Here is a 17,223-nt window from a genome sequence, read left to right as displayed (position 1 = left end):
AGAATAGGCAAATTGCTTCTGCTGATGAGCTCAAGTTGGTGCCAATGGCCAGACCTTGGAAGATATCGTCATACCTCGTGGCAATGTTTGCCCTGAAAGTAGGTAAGGCATAGTTTCTTTGGATCAGAGCTAAGCCGATGTCTGTTGTCATTGTATTCTGTACAATTCAGTCACCAGTGCATGAACGTCCGTCTGCTTCAGTCTAATCTGATCTTTAATAAAGCAGTTATTACAATACCAACTTGGGTAGCTGACAATCAATGCAGTCTTGCATACAATCGCTGTACACTGTGGATCAATGTTCACGTGACGACACAAACCTGACACTGCACCACACTAGCTGGAAGATTTCTCATTTCGGTTTTATCTGTATACACTTTCCATCCACTTTTTCATCCCGTATCCCTCAGTACCCTGACAGGAAGGCAGAAATTGACAGGGCTGGTATATTATTGGTTGTATTGGCCTAGTTTAGATGAGAGTTGACTGACTAATAGAACGTGATGATCAAAATACAGTTCTACTGATGAATGAGGAAACCAATCCATGAGGTGTTTTTTGCCAGAAGTGCCACGTATGAGGTGGTTATCAAGTCAGTATGTGGTGCAGTTTTCAATGCTGATGCCTAGTATCAAGCTGCTGTGATCACTGCAGCCAAAAATCCATTTCATATTGGAGGCAACCCAAGGACCTCCTTGCACAATGCCAGTTCAGCTGAAGTTATAACCTGTACACTCTTGCTCCTGTGTTTGTTTCCTCACTGATGAAAGTAAGGATGAACTTATCTCTCAATTTTCACAGGCTTATAGTAAAGAATTGCAAATCTTTGGCTATCTCCTTGTATCTTCTGATTTTTCACAAGCACATTTGCTTTAATTAGCTTCTAGCAGCTTTTTTGGAGCCTTTTTCTCTATTTCTTGCTTTAGCTTCATTAAACAGGATCTGTTCAAGATTCCGTCCTTTTTCTTTAACAAAGGTCTTCTTGAACCTTTCTCTATTTTCTTTAGGATTTTCTGGCCATATTTCCCTCTCCTAGTAGATTGATGATGACTTGGCACCTCCCTTGTGATCAAAAACTCATGTGACTTTCACTGTTATTTTAAGTGGTCTCACAACACCAGGTTAAAGTCCAATGGGTTTATTTGGAATTAGGAGCTTTTGGAGAGCTGTGCCTTCATCAGGTGAGTGATGTTGGACTTTAATCTCTGAGATTTCTTATTGTGCCCACTCCAATCCAACGCCAGCATTTTCACATCACTTTAACTTTAGAACAACTCACCTAAGATTCTTAGGACTTATTTCCTCAGCACACTGCTAGTATGTACAGTTAAACTTAAACTGCTCCCTTCACCTTGCAGCACGATCACCATAACAAAATACTATTAGAATCATAGAATCCCTACAGTACAGAAAGAGGCCATTCAGCCCATTGAGTCTGCACCAACCACAATCCCACCCAGTCCCTATCCCCATATCCCTACATATTTTACCCACTAATCCCTCAACCTAAGCATCTCAGGACACAGGATACTAAGGGGCAATTTTAGCACGGCCAATCAACCTAACCTGCACATCTTTGGACTGCAGGAGGAAACTGGAGCACCCGCAGGAAACCCACACAGACACTGGGAGAATGTGCAAACTCCACACAGTGACCCAAGCCGGGAATCGAACCCAGGTCCCTGGAGCTGTGAAGCAGCAGTGCTAACCACTGTGCTACCATGCCGCCTTCTGTGCCCGTAGGTCCCTCTCTCAAGGCCCCTGCTGCGAGGCAACAGCAGTTTTTTTCTACTTTGTTTTTATTTCTCTAAATTATTCACCCTTGATAACATAGCTCCCCACTTCAAAACTTATGAGCCCTCATTGAAATACAGGTACACAGACAAAGCCTTAGACCTGATTTGATTTATTATTGTCACATTTCAGTATGCAGTGAAAAGTATTTTTTGTAATATCGAAAAATACTGACCTGTTGTCACTACTAAAGGCGAAACTAGAACACAAATTTCACCTTTTTAACCAAATAAAAAATATAAACTTAAAACTTTTAATGCCACGTCTTATTCCTAACACCCACAAAATAAAAATACAATTACTTAAATGTCTCTGTTTCTTAAAAGTACAGCAACTAACCAAAAAGCAAAAGACAATTTCCAATCTGCAACCTTTTCTCTCTATGCTCCTGCTTTCTCCGGGTTCCTGCAAACTCACTGCTGTCACTATTTCTGAGACCCACATACTTCACGCGCCAGTTTTCTTTGGGCTCATATTGCTCCAGGCTCATCTCCAAACATTCTTTCTCCCATTCTCCAGTGGTTTCTTGTTCTTTCTGGGCTTCTGTTGCCCCAGGTCCACTCAATTTGTCCCCCCTTCTGCTTTCTTCAGTGTCCTGCTCAATTTTGTCTTTGTACCTCCAGCCTCTTGCTTCCCGTTGTTTTCAGTCTTCTGCTCCCTGTGGTCTCCCATTCTCTCCTGGCTACCACACACACTGAACTCTGCTCTCTCTAAGCTCCTACTCTCTAGGACCTAAATTTTCTTGGTGTTCTGCCTTCTATGCTGCTTTTGTGCACCGGCTGGCTTCTATAGTACCATTTCCTGCTGGCTCCTGCTCTCTGGCCTCACACTCTTTTCAGCCTCTTCTTCACTCAGGGTTCAATTTCTTCCCCAGTTCCTCTTGTGCTCTCTTCCTCCTCTGTCCATGCTCCTGCTGTCTCCATATTGTTTGCTCAATGTTCCTGCCTTTTTTTTAACTCCCCAAGCGTTTTCTCCTGTTGCCTGGGCTCTTGCACTCTCTAAATTTTTGCACTCACTGATGTGCACTCATCTCAGGCTTCCTCTCCATCTTCGAGCTCTCAATCACTGCACTTTTCAAGACTCCTGTTGAATTCAAGCTCCAACTTGTATGAAGCTCCTGTGCTTTACTGTCTCTGCACCCTTTTTCTCATGTTCTGCAGCTTCCCATTCTCTCCTGGCTTCTGTTCACTCTGAGCTCCAGCTCTTTCTGGTCTCCCACTGTTCTGATTCCTGCTACATCAGGCACCGGTTCACTTTGAGGTCCTTCTTTCTCCTGCTCCCCCTCGACTCAAACTCCCCCTTTGCAGTTTATGGACTGCATTTGTCTCAGGCTTTCGCGCTCTCTTGCCTTCTATTCTCTCCAGTATCTGGTTCCTTCCTTGTTTATGTGCACTCTGGACCGCAAATTCTTTGGCCTTGGTCCTGCTGTCTCTGGCTCCCATTCTTTCCAGGCCTCACTCTATCCAGGCTGCTGCATATTTTGGACTCCCACAGTCTCCAAGGTCCTGTTTTTCTCATTCGTGGCTCCACCTCTCTTTGATCTCTCATGCTCTCAATACTACTGCTTTAGCTCCTGTCAGACTTTACCCACTCCAGACTCCGCCTACCTAATAAGCTCCCGAATGTTTTCCCAACATTGGATCTTACTCTCGCCAGGCTTTTGTTCTATCTGGACTTGTGCTCTCCATCGAAGGCTCTTGGAAATGATAGACCAACACTGCAAAATGAAAGAGACACATAAATTACTCATATTTGTAGGTAAATTCCTGTTTTATTAAAAATATCAATGAAACACACTTCACATCAGACAGTTGCATATTTTGAGTATTATGTAGTTACAATTTGAGGGGATCTGTGACATATTTGAAAAACAAATAAATTTTAGAAGCACTAATTTAGACAAAGGGGGAGATGGAGGAACTATTGAGGGTGTGCTACACCGCCAGTGTCAGTATTGAGACTTTGGCAGTACTGCCACAGGGGCAGTACTGAGGAAGAGCTGCAGTGTCATAACGGCAGTACTGAGAAGCGGTCTAGTGATTAACATTGCTATTTCGCAGCACCAAGGACCAAGGTTCGATTCCAGCCTTGGGAGACTGCCTGGAGTTTGTATGATCTCTTTTGCCTGCTTGGGTTTCCTCCGGTTTCTTCCCTAAGATGTGTAGGTTAGGTTGGTTTGGTAAATGCAAAGGGTTTAGAGAATAGGGTGGGTAGGATCTTCTTTCGAAGAGTCAGTGCAGATTCAATGGGTTGAATGGCCTCCTTCTGCAATGTATGGATTCTATGGTTCAATGTCGGAGGGGCAGTACTGAGGAAGGCTGCACTGTCGGAGGGGCAATATCAAGGGTACACTGCATTGTCAGAGGTCAGTCTTCAATGAAGTCTGAAACCAAGAAGCTGACTGCCTTTCCAGGTGTCTTTTAAGTCAAACCAAATACACAAACTCAAATTAAATTAGGACAAAGTAAAAGAGGCAGCTCCCCATAAGGGGAACACTGCCTTTTCAGGTGGACATCAAAGACACTGTGGTAATCATTTCCAAGAAGGGTTCTCCTGATGTCTGGGCCAATATTTATTCCTCAACACGATGAGTAAAAAATGATTTTCAGAGTCAATATTGGATTGCTGTCTACCTGAAGTAGTTACAGGGAAATTTGTGTTTCCTACCTTACAACAAAGAGGAACTTACTGACTGAAAAGGATTTTTGGACTGCTGAAAGGTGCTATAGAAACGCAGGTCTGTGTTGTTGTTGTTTCAGACTGTGTTATCCAGAAAGAGCTCTAGGGCTGAGCATCTGACTGACTCCATCGGCTGCTTCTCAATCACTCCCTGCAGAAAAAGAATTGTTTTGATATTAAAGGTGCTGTCCGTTCCTCATCATACACTTGCTTTAACTCCAAACCCCCTCCCTCTCACACTCCGACCCCCACTCCCCCTCCCGCCAAACTCCCTCCCTCTCACACTGATCCCATTCCCCCTCCGAACCCTCTTCCTCCCCCACTCCAAACCCCCCTCACACTGATCCCATTCCCCCTCCGAACCCTCTTCCTCCTCACACTCCGAACCCCCCCTCACACTGATCCCATTCCCCCTCCGAACCCTCTTCCTCCCCCACTCCAAACCCCCCTCACACTGATCCCATTCCCCCTCCGAACCCTCTTCCTCCCCCACTCCAAACCCCCCTCACACTGATCCCATTCCCCCTCCGAACCCTCTTCCTCCCCCACTCCAAACCCCCCTCACACTGATCCCATTCCCCCTCCGAACCCTCTTCCTCCCCCACTCCAAACCCCCCTCACACTGATCCCATTCCCCCTCCGAACCCTCTTCCTCCCCCACTCCAAACCCCCCTCACACTGATCCCAGTCCCCCTCCGAACTCCCCTCCTCCTCACACTCTGAACCCCACCTCCCGCCGAACCCCCCTCCCCCTCCGAACCCCCCTCACACTGATCCCATTCCTCCTTTGAACCCCCTCCCCCTCACACTCCGAACCCCCCCCCACACTGATCCCATTCCCCCTCCGAACCATCCCCCTCCTCACACTCTGAACTCCCCTCACACTGACTCCCATTCCCCCTCCCGCTGAACTCCCCTCCCCCTCCGAACCCCCCCCAACACTGATCCCCTTCCCCCTCTAAACCCCCTCCCCTCACACTCCAAAACCCCCCCTCGCACCCTGACCCCCACCCCCCCTCCAAACCCCCCTTCACACTGATCCCATTCCCCCTCCAAACCCCCTCCCCCCATTCTGATCTTCATTCCCCCTCCGAATACCCCCGACTCCAACGCCCCCCACAATTCAACGCCCCCCCCCAAGCACACACTCCAACCCCCCCCGACCCCTTCACACTCCGAACCCCTCACATTCTTTCCCTCAACCTACCACCGACCCTCCCCGCCTTCGCCCTCACCCTCCGCGAGCCGCACGCGACACTCCGAAAGCGGTAAATCGTCCAACGGACAACACAAAGTGGTGGGCGGGGTCACGTGGTTTCCCCGACAACCGGGGGCGGGGCTGATTGTTCGAGGCGGGGCCAGGCGGTTTCCCTCGTGACTGGGAGCGGACCTAACTGCGCAGGGGCGGGGCCAGGCCGTTGCTGGGAGACGGCGCGGCGCACGCGCGGTGGCGGTTGGTGAAGATGGCGAGCGCCCTGCGACCTCCCTCCGCGGCCCGGCCCCCCAGCAAAGGCGGCGGTGGGAGACCACCCATGACAGCAGCCCGAGCTCCAGCCACGGCGCTACGGGTCGGCACCGGGGTGAGTTTGCCAGCGTTACTGAGCGGGACTCGTGCTGGCATCGAGGATAGGATTTGGCACCAACTACTCCCCAGTGCCCCCCTGCCAGCCCTGCCCCCCCCCCCCCCCGGCCAGGCCTGACCCCCCCCCCCCCCCCACCGGCCCTGACCCCCACCCCGCCAGCTCTGACCCCAGCTCTGACCCCAGCCCTGACCCCTGATGTGGAGATGCCAGCATTGAACTGGGGTAAACACAGCAAGAAGTCTTACAACACCAGGTTAAAATCCAACAGGATTATTTGGTGGCCCCTGCCAGCCCTGAGCCCTTGTCCTGCTGCCAACCCTGACCCCTGTCATCCCTGACCTGTATCCTGACCTCCTGCTGCCAACCCTGATGCCTGCCATGACCCCCTGCCTGCCAGCTCTACCCCCCAGCTTCCTGCCACCTGTTCCCCTCCTGTTACCACCTTCCCTTACCCCCAGCATATCTGCCCTCTGCCACTTGTTTCCCATCCCCCATACTCTTGCTGCACTGTTCCCTTACCCCCATACCCCTTCCCTATCCTCTCCTTACTCCTTCCACACTCCTCCCTGCATCTTCCACCCCTATCTGCATTCCCCATCACAGATGTATCTTGCTGAAATTGTTCAAATTTCTGAGATATTTTGTCTTTCCAGGGTAATTTAAGCACTTTTCAGATCTGAAAGTAGTGACCTTTGGCCCATTTGTGACACACAATATCCTGTTCTGGTCAGGATAGTCATTGTCCCTTAGGATAGCTTTGATGGGCTCTATTTCTGTGTCAAGCTTGAAAGGTTAACAAATGCCTAGGACACTACTTACAAGATTTCTGACGGCCAATCTTGTAGCATGCGGAGCTACATGAATCCCACATGAATCTTGAACGGTTAATGAAGACTTGCAGTAGACAGTAGTGGACAAGTCATACGACCAGAATATTATTAATTTACAAACTTGGATCACGATATACTGTCTGACCTTTTTGCTGATATACAAAAACATGATTTCCAAATGTTGAAAAAGTGAAGCATAAAGGCAGTGACTGAAGAATGACCAGTGATTTTGCTCAGAACAATTTGACAGGTTAACATTCTCTTGACATTCTAGATATCTCCTGGAACAGCGAGACCTGGAACCCGTGGTGGACCTGTGATGCCAGGTGGTGTGCTGTCTGCTCAGATTAAAGTAGCAGATCGCCCTGTAACTCAGCAGGGTTTGAGTGGAATGAAAACAGGAATGAAAGGTATGTGAAGGCTGTCTCCTGTCATAATTTTCATAATTTATAAAGTCAGTTATTAACACATGTAGTATTTACCACTTCTTGGAACATAGGGTGAAACTGGCAAATGGCGTTCATCGAAGATAAATGTACATATACATTTTCGTTGGAAGAACAGAGAGATCAACTATTACTTGGAAGTCTGAATAGAGCAACAAAGAAATCTGAGTTTAATTAATATGTCACGGGCCATAGAAACTTGGAACAAAAACATAAGAACATAGGAATTAGGAGCAGGAGTAGGCCATCTAGCCCTTCGAGCCTGCCCCGCCATTCAGTAAGATCATGGCTGATCTGTCGTGGCTCAGTTCCACATTCCCGCCCTCTCCCCATAACCCTTAATCCCCTCTCTTATCAAAAACCCATTAACCCGCGTCTTAAATATATTAAGCGAGGCAGCCTCCACCACCTCAACGGGCAGAGAATTCCAGAGATTCATCACCCTTTGAGTGAAGAAGTTCCTCCTCAACTCTGTCCTAAACCGCACCCCCTTTATCTTGAGGCTGTGCCCCCTAGTCCTACTGTCCTTTCTGAGCGGGAAGAGTCTCTCCACCTCTATCCTATCCATCCCATTCATCATCTTATATGTCTCAATGAGATCTCCCCTCATTCTTCTAAACTCTAACGAGTACAAGCCTAGTTTATTCAGCCTCTCCTCATAGCTCAACCCCCTCAACTCCAGTATCAGCCTAGTAAACCTCCTCTGCACTCCCTCCAAGGCCAAAATATCCTTGCGTAAGTACGACGACCAAAACTGCACACAGTACTCCAGCTGCGGCCTCACCAGTGCCCTATACAGCCACAGCAAGACCTCCCTACTTTTATATTCAATCCCCCTCGCTATGAACTAGAAGTAGGAAAGCCATTTGGCCCTTTGAGCATGCACCGCTATTCATCTTGGTCGTGGCTGATCATCAAATTCTATATCCTGATTTCTCCCTTCCCCCCATTTCCCTTGATCCCTTTAACCTCAATAGCTATATTTAATTTCTTCTTGAAATCAGACAACATTTTGGCTTCAACTGCTTTCTGTGGTAGTGAATTCCACACATTCACTAGCCTCTAGGTGAAGAAATTTGTCCTCACCTCAGTTCTAAAAGGTTTACCCCTTATCCTCAAATTATGACCCCCTAGTTCTGGCCACCCCCACCATTGGGAAGATAATTTTGAAATGTACCCTAATCTAACCCTGTTAGAATTTTATAAGCTACTGAGATCCCCTCTCACTCTTCTAAACTCCAGTGAATATAATTCTAACTGACTTAGTTTCTCTTCATATGACAGACTTACTGGCAAACCTTCACTGTGCTCCCTCTATAGCAAGGGCATCCTTCCTCAAATAAGGACACCAGAACTGCACGCAGTACTCCAGGTGTGGCCCCACCATGCCCTACACAACTGAAGCAAAACATCCCTATCTCTGTACTCAAATTGTCTCACTGAGGGCCAACATACAATTAATTTTCTTTACCGCCTGCTGTACCTGTGTGCTTACTTTCAGTGGCTGATGCACGAGGACTCCAAATCTTGTTGTGTATCCAACTTTCTCAATTTACACCCATTCAAGTAGTAATCTGTTTTATTTGTGATAGTGGATGCCTTGGTGGTTATTTTCCAGACGTCGCTGGATTCCGGGGAAGTGCCGGAGGATTGGAAAACGGCTAATGTTACGCCGTTGTTTAAGAAGGGTGCCAGGCAAAAGGCGGGGAATTACAGGCCGGTTAGTTTAACGTCTGTGGTAGGTAAAATGTTAGAATCCGTCATTAAGGAGGAAATTGCGAGGCATCTTGAAGGGAATTGCTTGATAGGGCAGACGCAACACGGTTTCATTAAAGGGAAGTCGTGTCTGACCAATTTACTGGAGTTCTATGAGGATGTGTCTAGGGCGGTGGATAGAGGAGAGCCGGTGGATGTGGTCTTTCTGGATTTTCAGAAGGCGTTTGATAAGGTACCTCACAAGAGGTTACTGCAGAAGGTCAGAGGACATGGAGTTGGGGGTAGGGTGTTAGCGTGGATAGAGGATTGGTTGTCAAATAGGAGGCAGAGAGTGGGGGTCAATGGGTGCTATTCGGATTGGCGGTTGGTGACTAGTGGGGTGCCCCAGGGGTCGGTGCTGGGGCCTCAGCTATTTACCATTTATATAGATGATCTGGAGGAGGGAACCGAGTGTAGGGTGTCGAAATTTGCTGATGACACCAAGATTGGGGGAAAGGCAAATTGTGCGGAGGGTGTGGAGAGTCTGCAGAAGGATCTAGATAGGCTGGGCGAATGGGCCAGGAAATGGCAAATGGAATTTAATGTTGGCAAGTGTGAGGTGGTCCACTTTGGTAGGAAGAATGGTAGGAAGGACTATTACTTACGTGGCGAAAAACTGCAGCAGGCGACGGTGCAGAGGGACCTCGGAGTCCTTGTGCATGAGTCGCAAAAACCCAGCCTGCAGGTGCAGCAGGTGGTCAGGAAGGCGAATGGGATGCTGGCCTTCATAGCGAGGGGGATTGAATATAAAAGTAGGGAGGTCTTGCTGCAGCTGTATAGGGCATTGGTGAGGCCGCAGCTGGAGTACTGTGTGCAGTTTTGGGCGCCGCACCTGCGCAAGGATATTTTGGCCTTGGAGGGAGTGCAGAGGAGGTTTACTAGGCTGATACCGGAGTTGAGGGGGTTGAGCTATGAGGAGAGGCTGAATAAACTAGGCTTGTACTCGTTAGAGTTTAGAAGAATGAGGGGAGATCTCATTGAGACGTATAAGATGATGAATGGGATGGATAGGATAGAGGTGGAAAGACTCTTCCCGCTCAAAAAAGACAGTAGGACTAGGGGGCACAGCCTCAAGATAAAGGGGGGGCAGTTCAGAACGGAGTTGAGGAGGAACTTCTTCACTCAAAGGGTGGTGAATCTCTGGAATTCTCTGCCCGTTGAAGTGGTGGAGGCTGCCTCGCTAAATATTTTTAAGAAGCGGGTTGATGGGTTTTTGATAAGAGAGGGGATTAAGGGTTATGGGGAGAGGGCGGGAAAGTGGAACTGAGCCACGACAGATCAGCCATGATCTTATTGAATGGCGGGGCAGGCTCGAAGGGCCAGATGGCCTACTCCTGCTCCTATTTCTTATGTTCTTATGTTCTTATTATTGCTACCAAAATGGATAACTTGACATTTATTCACATTATACTGTATCTACCATGGTGATGCCCACATACTCATCCTGTCTAAATCATGCTGAAACATCTCTGCATCCTCTTCGCAGCTCATCCTCTCACCCAACTTTGGATCATTTGCAAGTTTGGAGATAATACATTCAGTTCCCTCTTCCAAATCATTAATATAAAATGTGAACAGTTGAGGTCCTAGCACAGATCCCTGTGGAACCCCACTAGTCTCTGACTGCCAATCAGAAAAAGGCCCATTTATGCCAACTCTTTGCTTCCTATCTGCTAACCAGCTTTCTATCCATCTCATATTATTACATAATATGGCGTTTAAAAAAAGCACTAAATTTTATTTCTAGAGTGTCAGAATTGAAAAGCAGGGAAGCTATTCTAAAACTGTATTAAATCTTTGTTCCATTGCACTTATACTACCACATCCAGCTCTGTTCACTGTCTAATATCAAAGATACTGAGGCATTGGAAGGATCCAGAGATTTGCAAGAATATCAGAAATGTATTGGTATGTTTAATAGGAATTGATTGACAGGCTGATTCCCTTTTCCCTTGAAAAATGAAGACTGGGGAATGACCTCATAGTGACCTTTAAAATCATAAAAGATTTTGATAAAGTGGAAACAGAATGTTTCCCTTTGTGGAGAAGGAAACAGCTAGAAACCATCAATGTAAGATAGTCACAAAAATCCAATAAGGAATTCAGAAGAAACATCTTCATCCAAACAGTAGAGAGAATCTGGGATACACTACCACAGGGAGCCAGTGAAGCCAGTAGTATAGATGCATTTAAGGGGAAGATAGACAAGCATATGAGAATGAAGGGATTATATGTTTGCAATTATAGATTTAGATGAAACGAGATGGGAGGAGGCTCAAATGCAGAGCCATCACTCACGAGTTATTGGGCTGAATATCCTCTTTCTGCACTGTATATCCTATGTAATCCTGTGTCGCATTTAATACTCAAATGCCTAGTTTACCCGGAGGGCATTCAGATTCTAACCATGTAATGTGGCACATTTAGATAACATCAGGTAGGATAGCAGATTCCTTTTTCTGAAGGGCATCAGTGAATCAGTTAGATTTCTATAATACTCTGATGGCCTTTGTATTGGACTTTTTGGTGCAAGCTCGCAAATGAGCAAATTTGTTGAATTTTTTAAATTTACTATGGTGGGATTTTAGCTCACAATCTCCGAATTTCTAATCTGCTACTATAACCACTAGGCTACCATATCCATTTGAGAGAGGTAAAAATCTTGGAAGATTATTTTTTGTTTTACTTTTTAACTGCTGTAGGACAAAGACTAGTAAATGATCAGTTTATAATTCTGAGCATGCTATCTATTTTAACTGATTTGCAGGACCACATCGTCAGATTCTGGACAAGTCCTACTTTCTTGGACTACTCAGGTGAGTACATGAGTAAAAGCAAATTGTTGCAGACGCTGGAATCAAATAAAAACAGAAAACGCTGAACAATCTCAGTAGGTCTGACAGCATCTGGTGACGTGTCATCCAGATGTGAAACGTTGGTTCGGTTCTTTCTCTGCCAATGCTGTCCGACCTGCAGAGATTTTCCAGCATTTTTGTTTTTGTTTGAATGCATAGTAATATTGATGAATACGAAGGGCTCAATTTTAACTCTGTGCCGTTGGATGGGCTTTGAGCTTTAAACCACACAGGTTATCCATGAAAGATCACTTATTTTCACCTCTTGATATTGCTGCTGAAAATCTTAAGAACATAAGAACATAAGAAATAGGAGCAGGAGTAGGCCATCTAGCCCTTCGAGCCTGCCCCGCCATTCAACAAGATCATGGCTGATCTGTCGTGGCTCAGTTCCACTTTCCCGCCCTCTCCCCATAACCCTTAATCCCCTCTCTTATCAAAAACCCATCAACCCGCGTCTTAAAGATATTTAGTGAGGCAGCCTCCACCACTTCAACAGGCAGAGAATTCCAGAGATTCGCCACCCTTTGAGTGAAGAAGTTCCTCCTCAACTCCGTTCTAAACTGCCCCCCCTTTATCTTCAGGCTGTGCCCCCTAGTCCTACTGTCTTTTTTGAGCAGGAAGAGTCTCTCCACCTCTATCCTATCCATCCCATTCTTCATCTTATACGTCTCAATGAGATCTCCCCTCATTCTTCTAAACTCTAACGAGTACAAGCCTAGTTTATTCAGCCTCTCCTCATAGCTCAACCCCCTCAACTCCAGTATCAGCCTAGTAAACCTCCTCTGCACTCCCTCCAAGGCCAAAATATCTTTGTGCAGGTGCGGTGCCCAAAACTGCACACAGTACTCCAGCTGCGGCCTCACCAATGCCCTATACAGCTGCAGCAAGACCTCCCTACTTTTATATTCAATCCCCCTCGCTATGAAGGTCAGCATCCCATTCGCCTTCCTGACCACATTTTGCATTTCCAAATTCTAAAAGTCAGACATGTATTATGTATCCCTACCAGTGGTTAGTACTGCTGCCTCACAGCACCAGGGAGCCAGGTTCGATTCCCGGCTTGGGTCACTGTCTGGATGGAGTTTGCACATTCTCTCTGTCTCTGCGTGGGTTTCCTCACGGTGCTCTGATTTCCTCCCACTGTCCAAAGATGTGTGGATTAGGTGTATTGGCCATGCTAAATTGCCCTTTAGTGTCAGGGGGACTAGCTATGGTAAATGCATGGAGTTGTGCGGATAGGGTCTGTGTGGGATTGTGGTTGGTGCAGATTCGATGGGCTGATTGGCAGTCTGTTGCACGGTAGGATGCTATGATCTCTGGTAACCTCCTCCCGCCCCACCAACTCCAGCTTATCTAAAACCATGCCACTTGTGTCATGTTTTGTTCCATGTCCACATTATTGCTGATTTTCACTGGTCCCCTTGCACTAAATTTAAATCCCCACCCCATTTGTCTGATTCCAGACTACTCTTCAACATTCCTTTGTTCTCTCAATGGTGATCACCAGCCTCCTTCGTCCTCCTCACTGTAGTTTCCTTTCTAAACATTTTCACTTCCCTCCACATCTTTAACAGACCTTCTCCACGTATTTTTCAGCTGCGCTCTCTGTCCACCTCCGAATCTCACCCCGTGGCTAGCCATTCACTTCCTTCTAACTATTTGTGAACTACCTCGGCAGCCGGTTGTCACTTTCAAGGCAAATTCATATTTCAGCTTAACTTGTTGCTTTCTCTAGTTCCGTTCCTTAGAGTCTCTGTTCGCAAGTTGCATCAACAATAAATTTCCCTAATTTTCCCCACAAAATTGGGTGGTGACGACTACCAAGACTGATTTCTTTTACAGGAAGGAAAATTACCAGGTTGTTAGAAGCTGTCCTGATGAGCAGCACAGACCTCAAAACTAATCTCAATTATTCAAATTGTCCCATCTTGAATTCAGCAGTTTCCTCATCACTTTTCCCTTAGTAGATTTGCTCACGTATTTACTGGTAATACAGGCACTGTAACAGCTTCAATATGCAGCAGTTGCTTTAAGAATGGGTAACACTTGTGCTCGGCAAGTTATTTTCCTTTCTGTTATCTGGAATGCACCATTTAAAAGGTGGTGGAAGCAGATTCAGCAACAAGTTTCAGAAGGGAATTAGATTTGCACTTGTAAAAGAAAACTTGGCAAGGCTGTGGGGAAAGAGCCGGGGAGTTGGAGCAATTGGATAGTTCTTTGAGGCAGAGAGGAACTATAGGGATGATGGGCCACCTCCTGTGCTGAATGGTTGCAAAATGTTTATTTTTAATTCTGCTGCTTACAATTTTTATGCTCCAGTTATTGGAATATAGGATACATCTGATGTTGTCTTACTCTGGACCACTTATTCTAATATTCTTTCTCCTTTATTGTGGAAATCTTACCTGAAACGTTTCTGTACAGAGCCAAAATAAATGAACTTACAACGGAAATCAGCAAACTACAAAAGGAAATTGATACGTTTAATCAAGAAAATTCTGTCTATCTATCATATGAAAAGAGGCAAGTACATAATCTCTGCACATGTGCAAACTCCAAACACAACTCCATACATGTGAAGGCAGGTATTGGTTGTTAACAGTCTTTCATATTTGTAACAGGGCTGAAGCATTGGCAGTGGAAATTAAAGATCTGCAAGGGCAATTAGCAGACTACAATATGGTGAGTGTAATTAATAATTTAACTTTACAAGTAGTTACGTATTGTTGAGAAATAAGTAACAGTGTCTGTTGTTATTATCCCATCATAATCATTTTAATATAATAAAGTGCAATAAATAAAAAACAATTATGTTTCCTGAGCTGTAACTGCTTCAATCTATTGTAGTCTATTCTGACTCAGTGGAAACACTCCCCTCTGAACCTGAAGGCCTTGGGGCCAAGCTCCACTCTTGGCCTTAGGCATGTGCTACAAGCTGGCACTTCAGTGGAGCATTGAGGGGATGCTACATTGTTGGAAGTACCTTCTTTCAAATGAGACATTAGACTGAGAGTCTTGCCTGCTTTCAACAGGTGTGTGTGAAAGATCCTGAGTACCTATTTGAAGAGGAGGAGGGAATCCTCCCGATGTCAAAGAATCCCTACGGTACAGAAGGAGACCATTTGGCCCATCAAATTTACACCAACCACAATCCCTTCCGGGCCCTATTCCTATAACCCCACATATTTGTTCTATTGATTTCCCCCTGACACTAGGGTCAATTTAGCATGGCCAATCAACCTAACCCACACACCTTTGGACTATGGGAGGAAATCGGAGCATCCCGAGGAAACTCACGCAGACACGGGGAGAATGTCCCTGTGGAGTTTGCACAACGACCCAAGGCCAGAATTGAACCCAGGTACCTGGCATTGTGAGGCAGCAGTGCTAACCACTTTGCCTTCCATATCTCAGCCAACCTTTATCCCTCAACCAATGTGAGCGAACAACGAATGATCAAGTCATTATTTTTGCTATTAGTGGGATCTTGCTGTGTACCAATGACATTCCATACTTCTCTACATCAAAATGTTTAAAAACTTCATTGCATTTTGAAGTACAAAAGGTGCTATGCAAATACAAAGTTTATTTTCTTTAATACTTTTTTGACTTGATTTTGTTCTCTGCCTTTAGCTGGTCGATAAACTCAACACCAATACAGATATGGAAGAAGTTATGAACGACTATAACATAGTAAGTCTTGTAATTTCCAGCAAAAATGAATGTTTCTTTACTACAATTCTTCATATTTATTTTTCCTGTCAATTATCTTCCAGTTGCTTGTCGTACCATGAAACATTTCATGCCATGCTAGTGAAGTAAACTGAGCTTTTTGAACTGAACAGGAATATGCATTTAAATGTTATATAGAATAATTTTAATGTGTTCTTGTATTTAATAAGTTGCATCCTGGTTTAGCTGAGCTTCTCAGCCTTCAATTAAGCTAATTGGCCTGTTGTCCTTTTCTGCTTGAACTACTATAATTATTTAATGACCTTGAATGTACTTGGCCTCAGATAAGCTGCCATCAACATGAGAATTTGAGCTTTATGCTGCTCAGCTTGCTTCCAAATCTTGCCTGCATTTGCTTCTGTTTGGATCCCATGTTCTTCAAGTTCATCTACGGTGTTGCCTCCCTCTATTTGCAACATTCAGTCCTAAAGCTCCATCACACCTTTTGACTTCACCCTCTTGCACTCTCTCTGTCTAATCTAACTGCCAATCCCTCAGCTACTTCAGTTCTTTTGTTTGTCATTGCTCTTCCTAAACTGATCGGCCTCTCCATGTTTCTCTCCACTTTAAAATCCTCGCAAAAGCCATCCTTCAGGCAGTCAGTCATTTTGATTAATCAATCACAAGCACACAAGACAGTATGGAAAAATTACTGAGTAGTTATAAATAAAAACAGTTTCTGAAAAGAGGGTAATGGCTTTCATTCTGTAGTTTCATCCAATTAAAATCATATCCGCATTATAACAGCTGCTATAATAAAGCTGACAGTCACAAATGACCATAGCTGATGTGCACGTTTTATTGTATTTTAGCTCAAAGCACAAAATGATCGAGAAGCACAGAGCATGGATGTAATCTTCACTGAGCGACGAGAGTAAGTAATAATAATATTCTGTTCAAAGTCCTGAGGAATATGAGAACAAGGACGGGCTTTCTCATCCTTCAAGCCTGTTCAGCCATTTAATCATCTTGAAAAATTCAGTAGAAACGGTATCCACAGCACTTTTGTTACGATCCCAGATCGTAACTAGACGGGAAGATCCCAGAATGGAACCCTGGCTCAGAAGGCCATAACATTTTACTTTTTTAAATGTGGAAGAACAGAATCACAATTTAGTAAATGTGAAAACTCTGAGAGTGAAGGAGAATTGTAGCACAGTTGCTTATCTTCACAAATGTACACAGATTTCAGGATAACACCTATTCAGCAACCTAGTAGCAGATGCCACTCAATCAATCACCTATGGATTCAAATTCCTCCCCAAAGATTGTCACATGAGTATTTCTATGCTCTTCTGTCTAACACGCTTAAAAATGTTCTTTCAAACAATGTCTTCCCTCAGCTGTTTTCACCAAGGATCTGGTTCTAGGTTTTCCAACTATCTTTTTATATAAGGCTTCCTCTCCATTGTTTTAGCAAGGATCCCCCTCCACGTTTTTCAACTCTCCTCTCGATATACCTTTGCCTTGAATGTGAGAGCATTCAAACTTCTCCACAAAAAAATCCGATACTCAGTCCCCAATATTGTTTCCAAAGACTGGAATT

At 45.3% G+C, this 17,223-nt stretch overlaps 1 protein-coding gene and 1 long non-coding RNA gene across 3 annotated transcripts in view; one reads left to right on the top strand and one right to left on the bottom strand.

Annotated features, from left to right (window-relative positions):
• The window catches only part of LOC145342836 (uncharacterized), a 53,844-nt gene extending 49,254 nt beyond the window's left edge, over positions 1–4,590 (bottom strand). The window contains exons 1-2 of the long non-coding RNA XR_013886655.1: positions 4,484–4,590; positions 3,402–3,511 (exon numbers count right to left, since the gene is read on the bottom strand). This is a non-coding gene — a long non-coding RNA (uncharacterized LOC145342836). The remainder of the gene's footprint in view (positions 1–3,401; positions 3,512–4,483) is intronic.
• Positions 4,591–5,897: 1,307 nt separating this feature from the next.
• The window catches only part of ift74 (intraflagellar transport 74), an 85,463-nt gene continuing 74,137 nt past the window's right edge, over positions 5,898–17,223 (top strand). For both annotated transcript variants that reach the window (XM_080188318.1, XM_080188317.1), the window contains exons 1-7: positions 5,898–6,053; positions 7,161–7,296; positions 11,855–11,903; positions 14,370–14,468; positions 14,567–14,627; positions 15,579–15,638; positions 16,490–16,551. In XM_080188318.1, the coding sequence (XP_080044444.1) occupies positions 5,937–6,053; positions 7,161–7,296; positions 11,855–11,903; positions 14,370–14,468; positions 14,567–14,627; positions 15,579–15,638; positions 16,490–16,551 (584 nt within the window). In that variant the 5' untranslated portion in view covers positions 5,898–5,936. The remainder of the gene's footprint in view (positions 6,054–7,160; positions 7,297–11,854; positions 11,904–14,369; positions 14,469–14,566; positions 14,628–15,578; positions 15,639–16,489; positions 16,552–17,223) is intronic.

The sequence above is a fragment of the Carcharhinus amblyrhynchos genome, chromosome 5 (genome assembly GCF_965287045.1).
Source record: "Carcharhinus amblyrhynchos chromosome 5, sCarAmb.v2.hapA, whole genome shotgun sequence".
In the NCBI taxonomy this organism is placed as follows: domain Eukaryota; kingdom Metazoa; phylum Chordata; class Chondrichthyes; order Carcharhiniformes; family Carcharhinidae; genus Carcharhinus; species Carcharhinus amblyrhynchos.
This window is presented reverse-complemented; position numbering and strand designations above follow the sequence as displayed.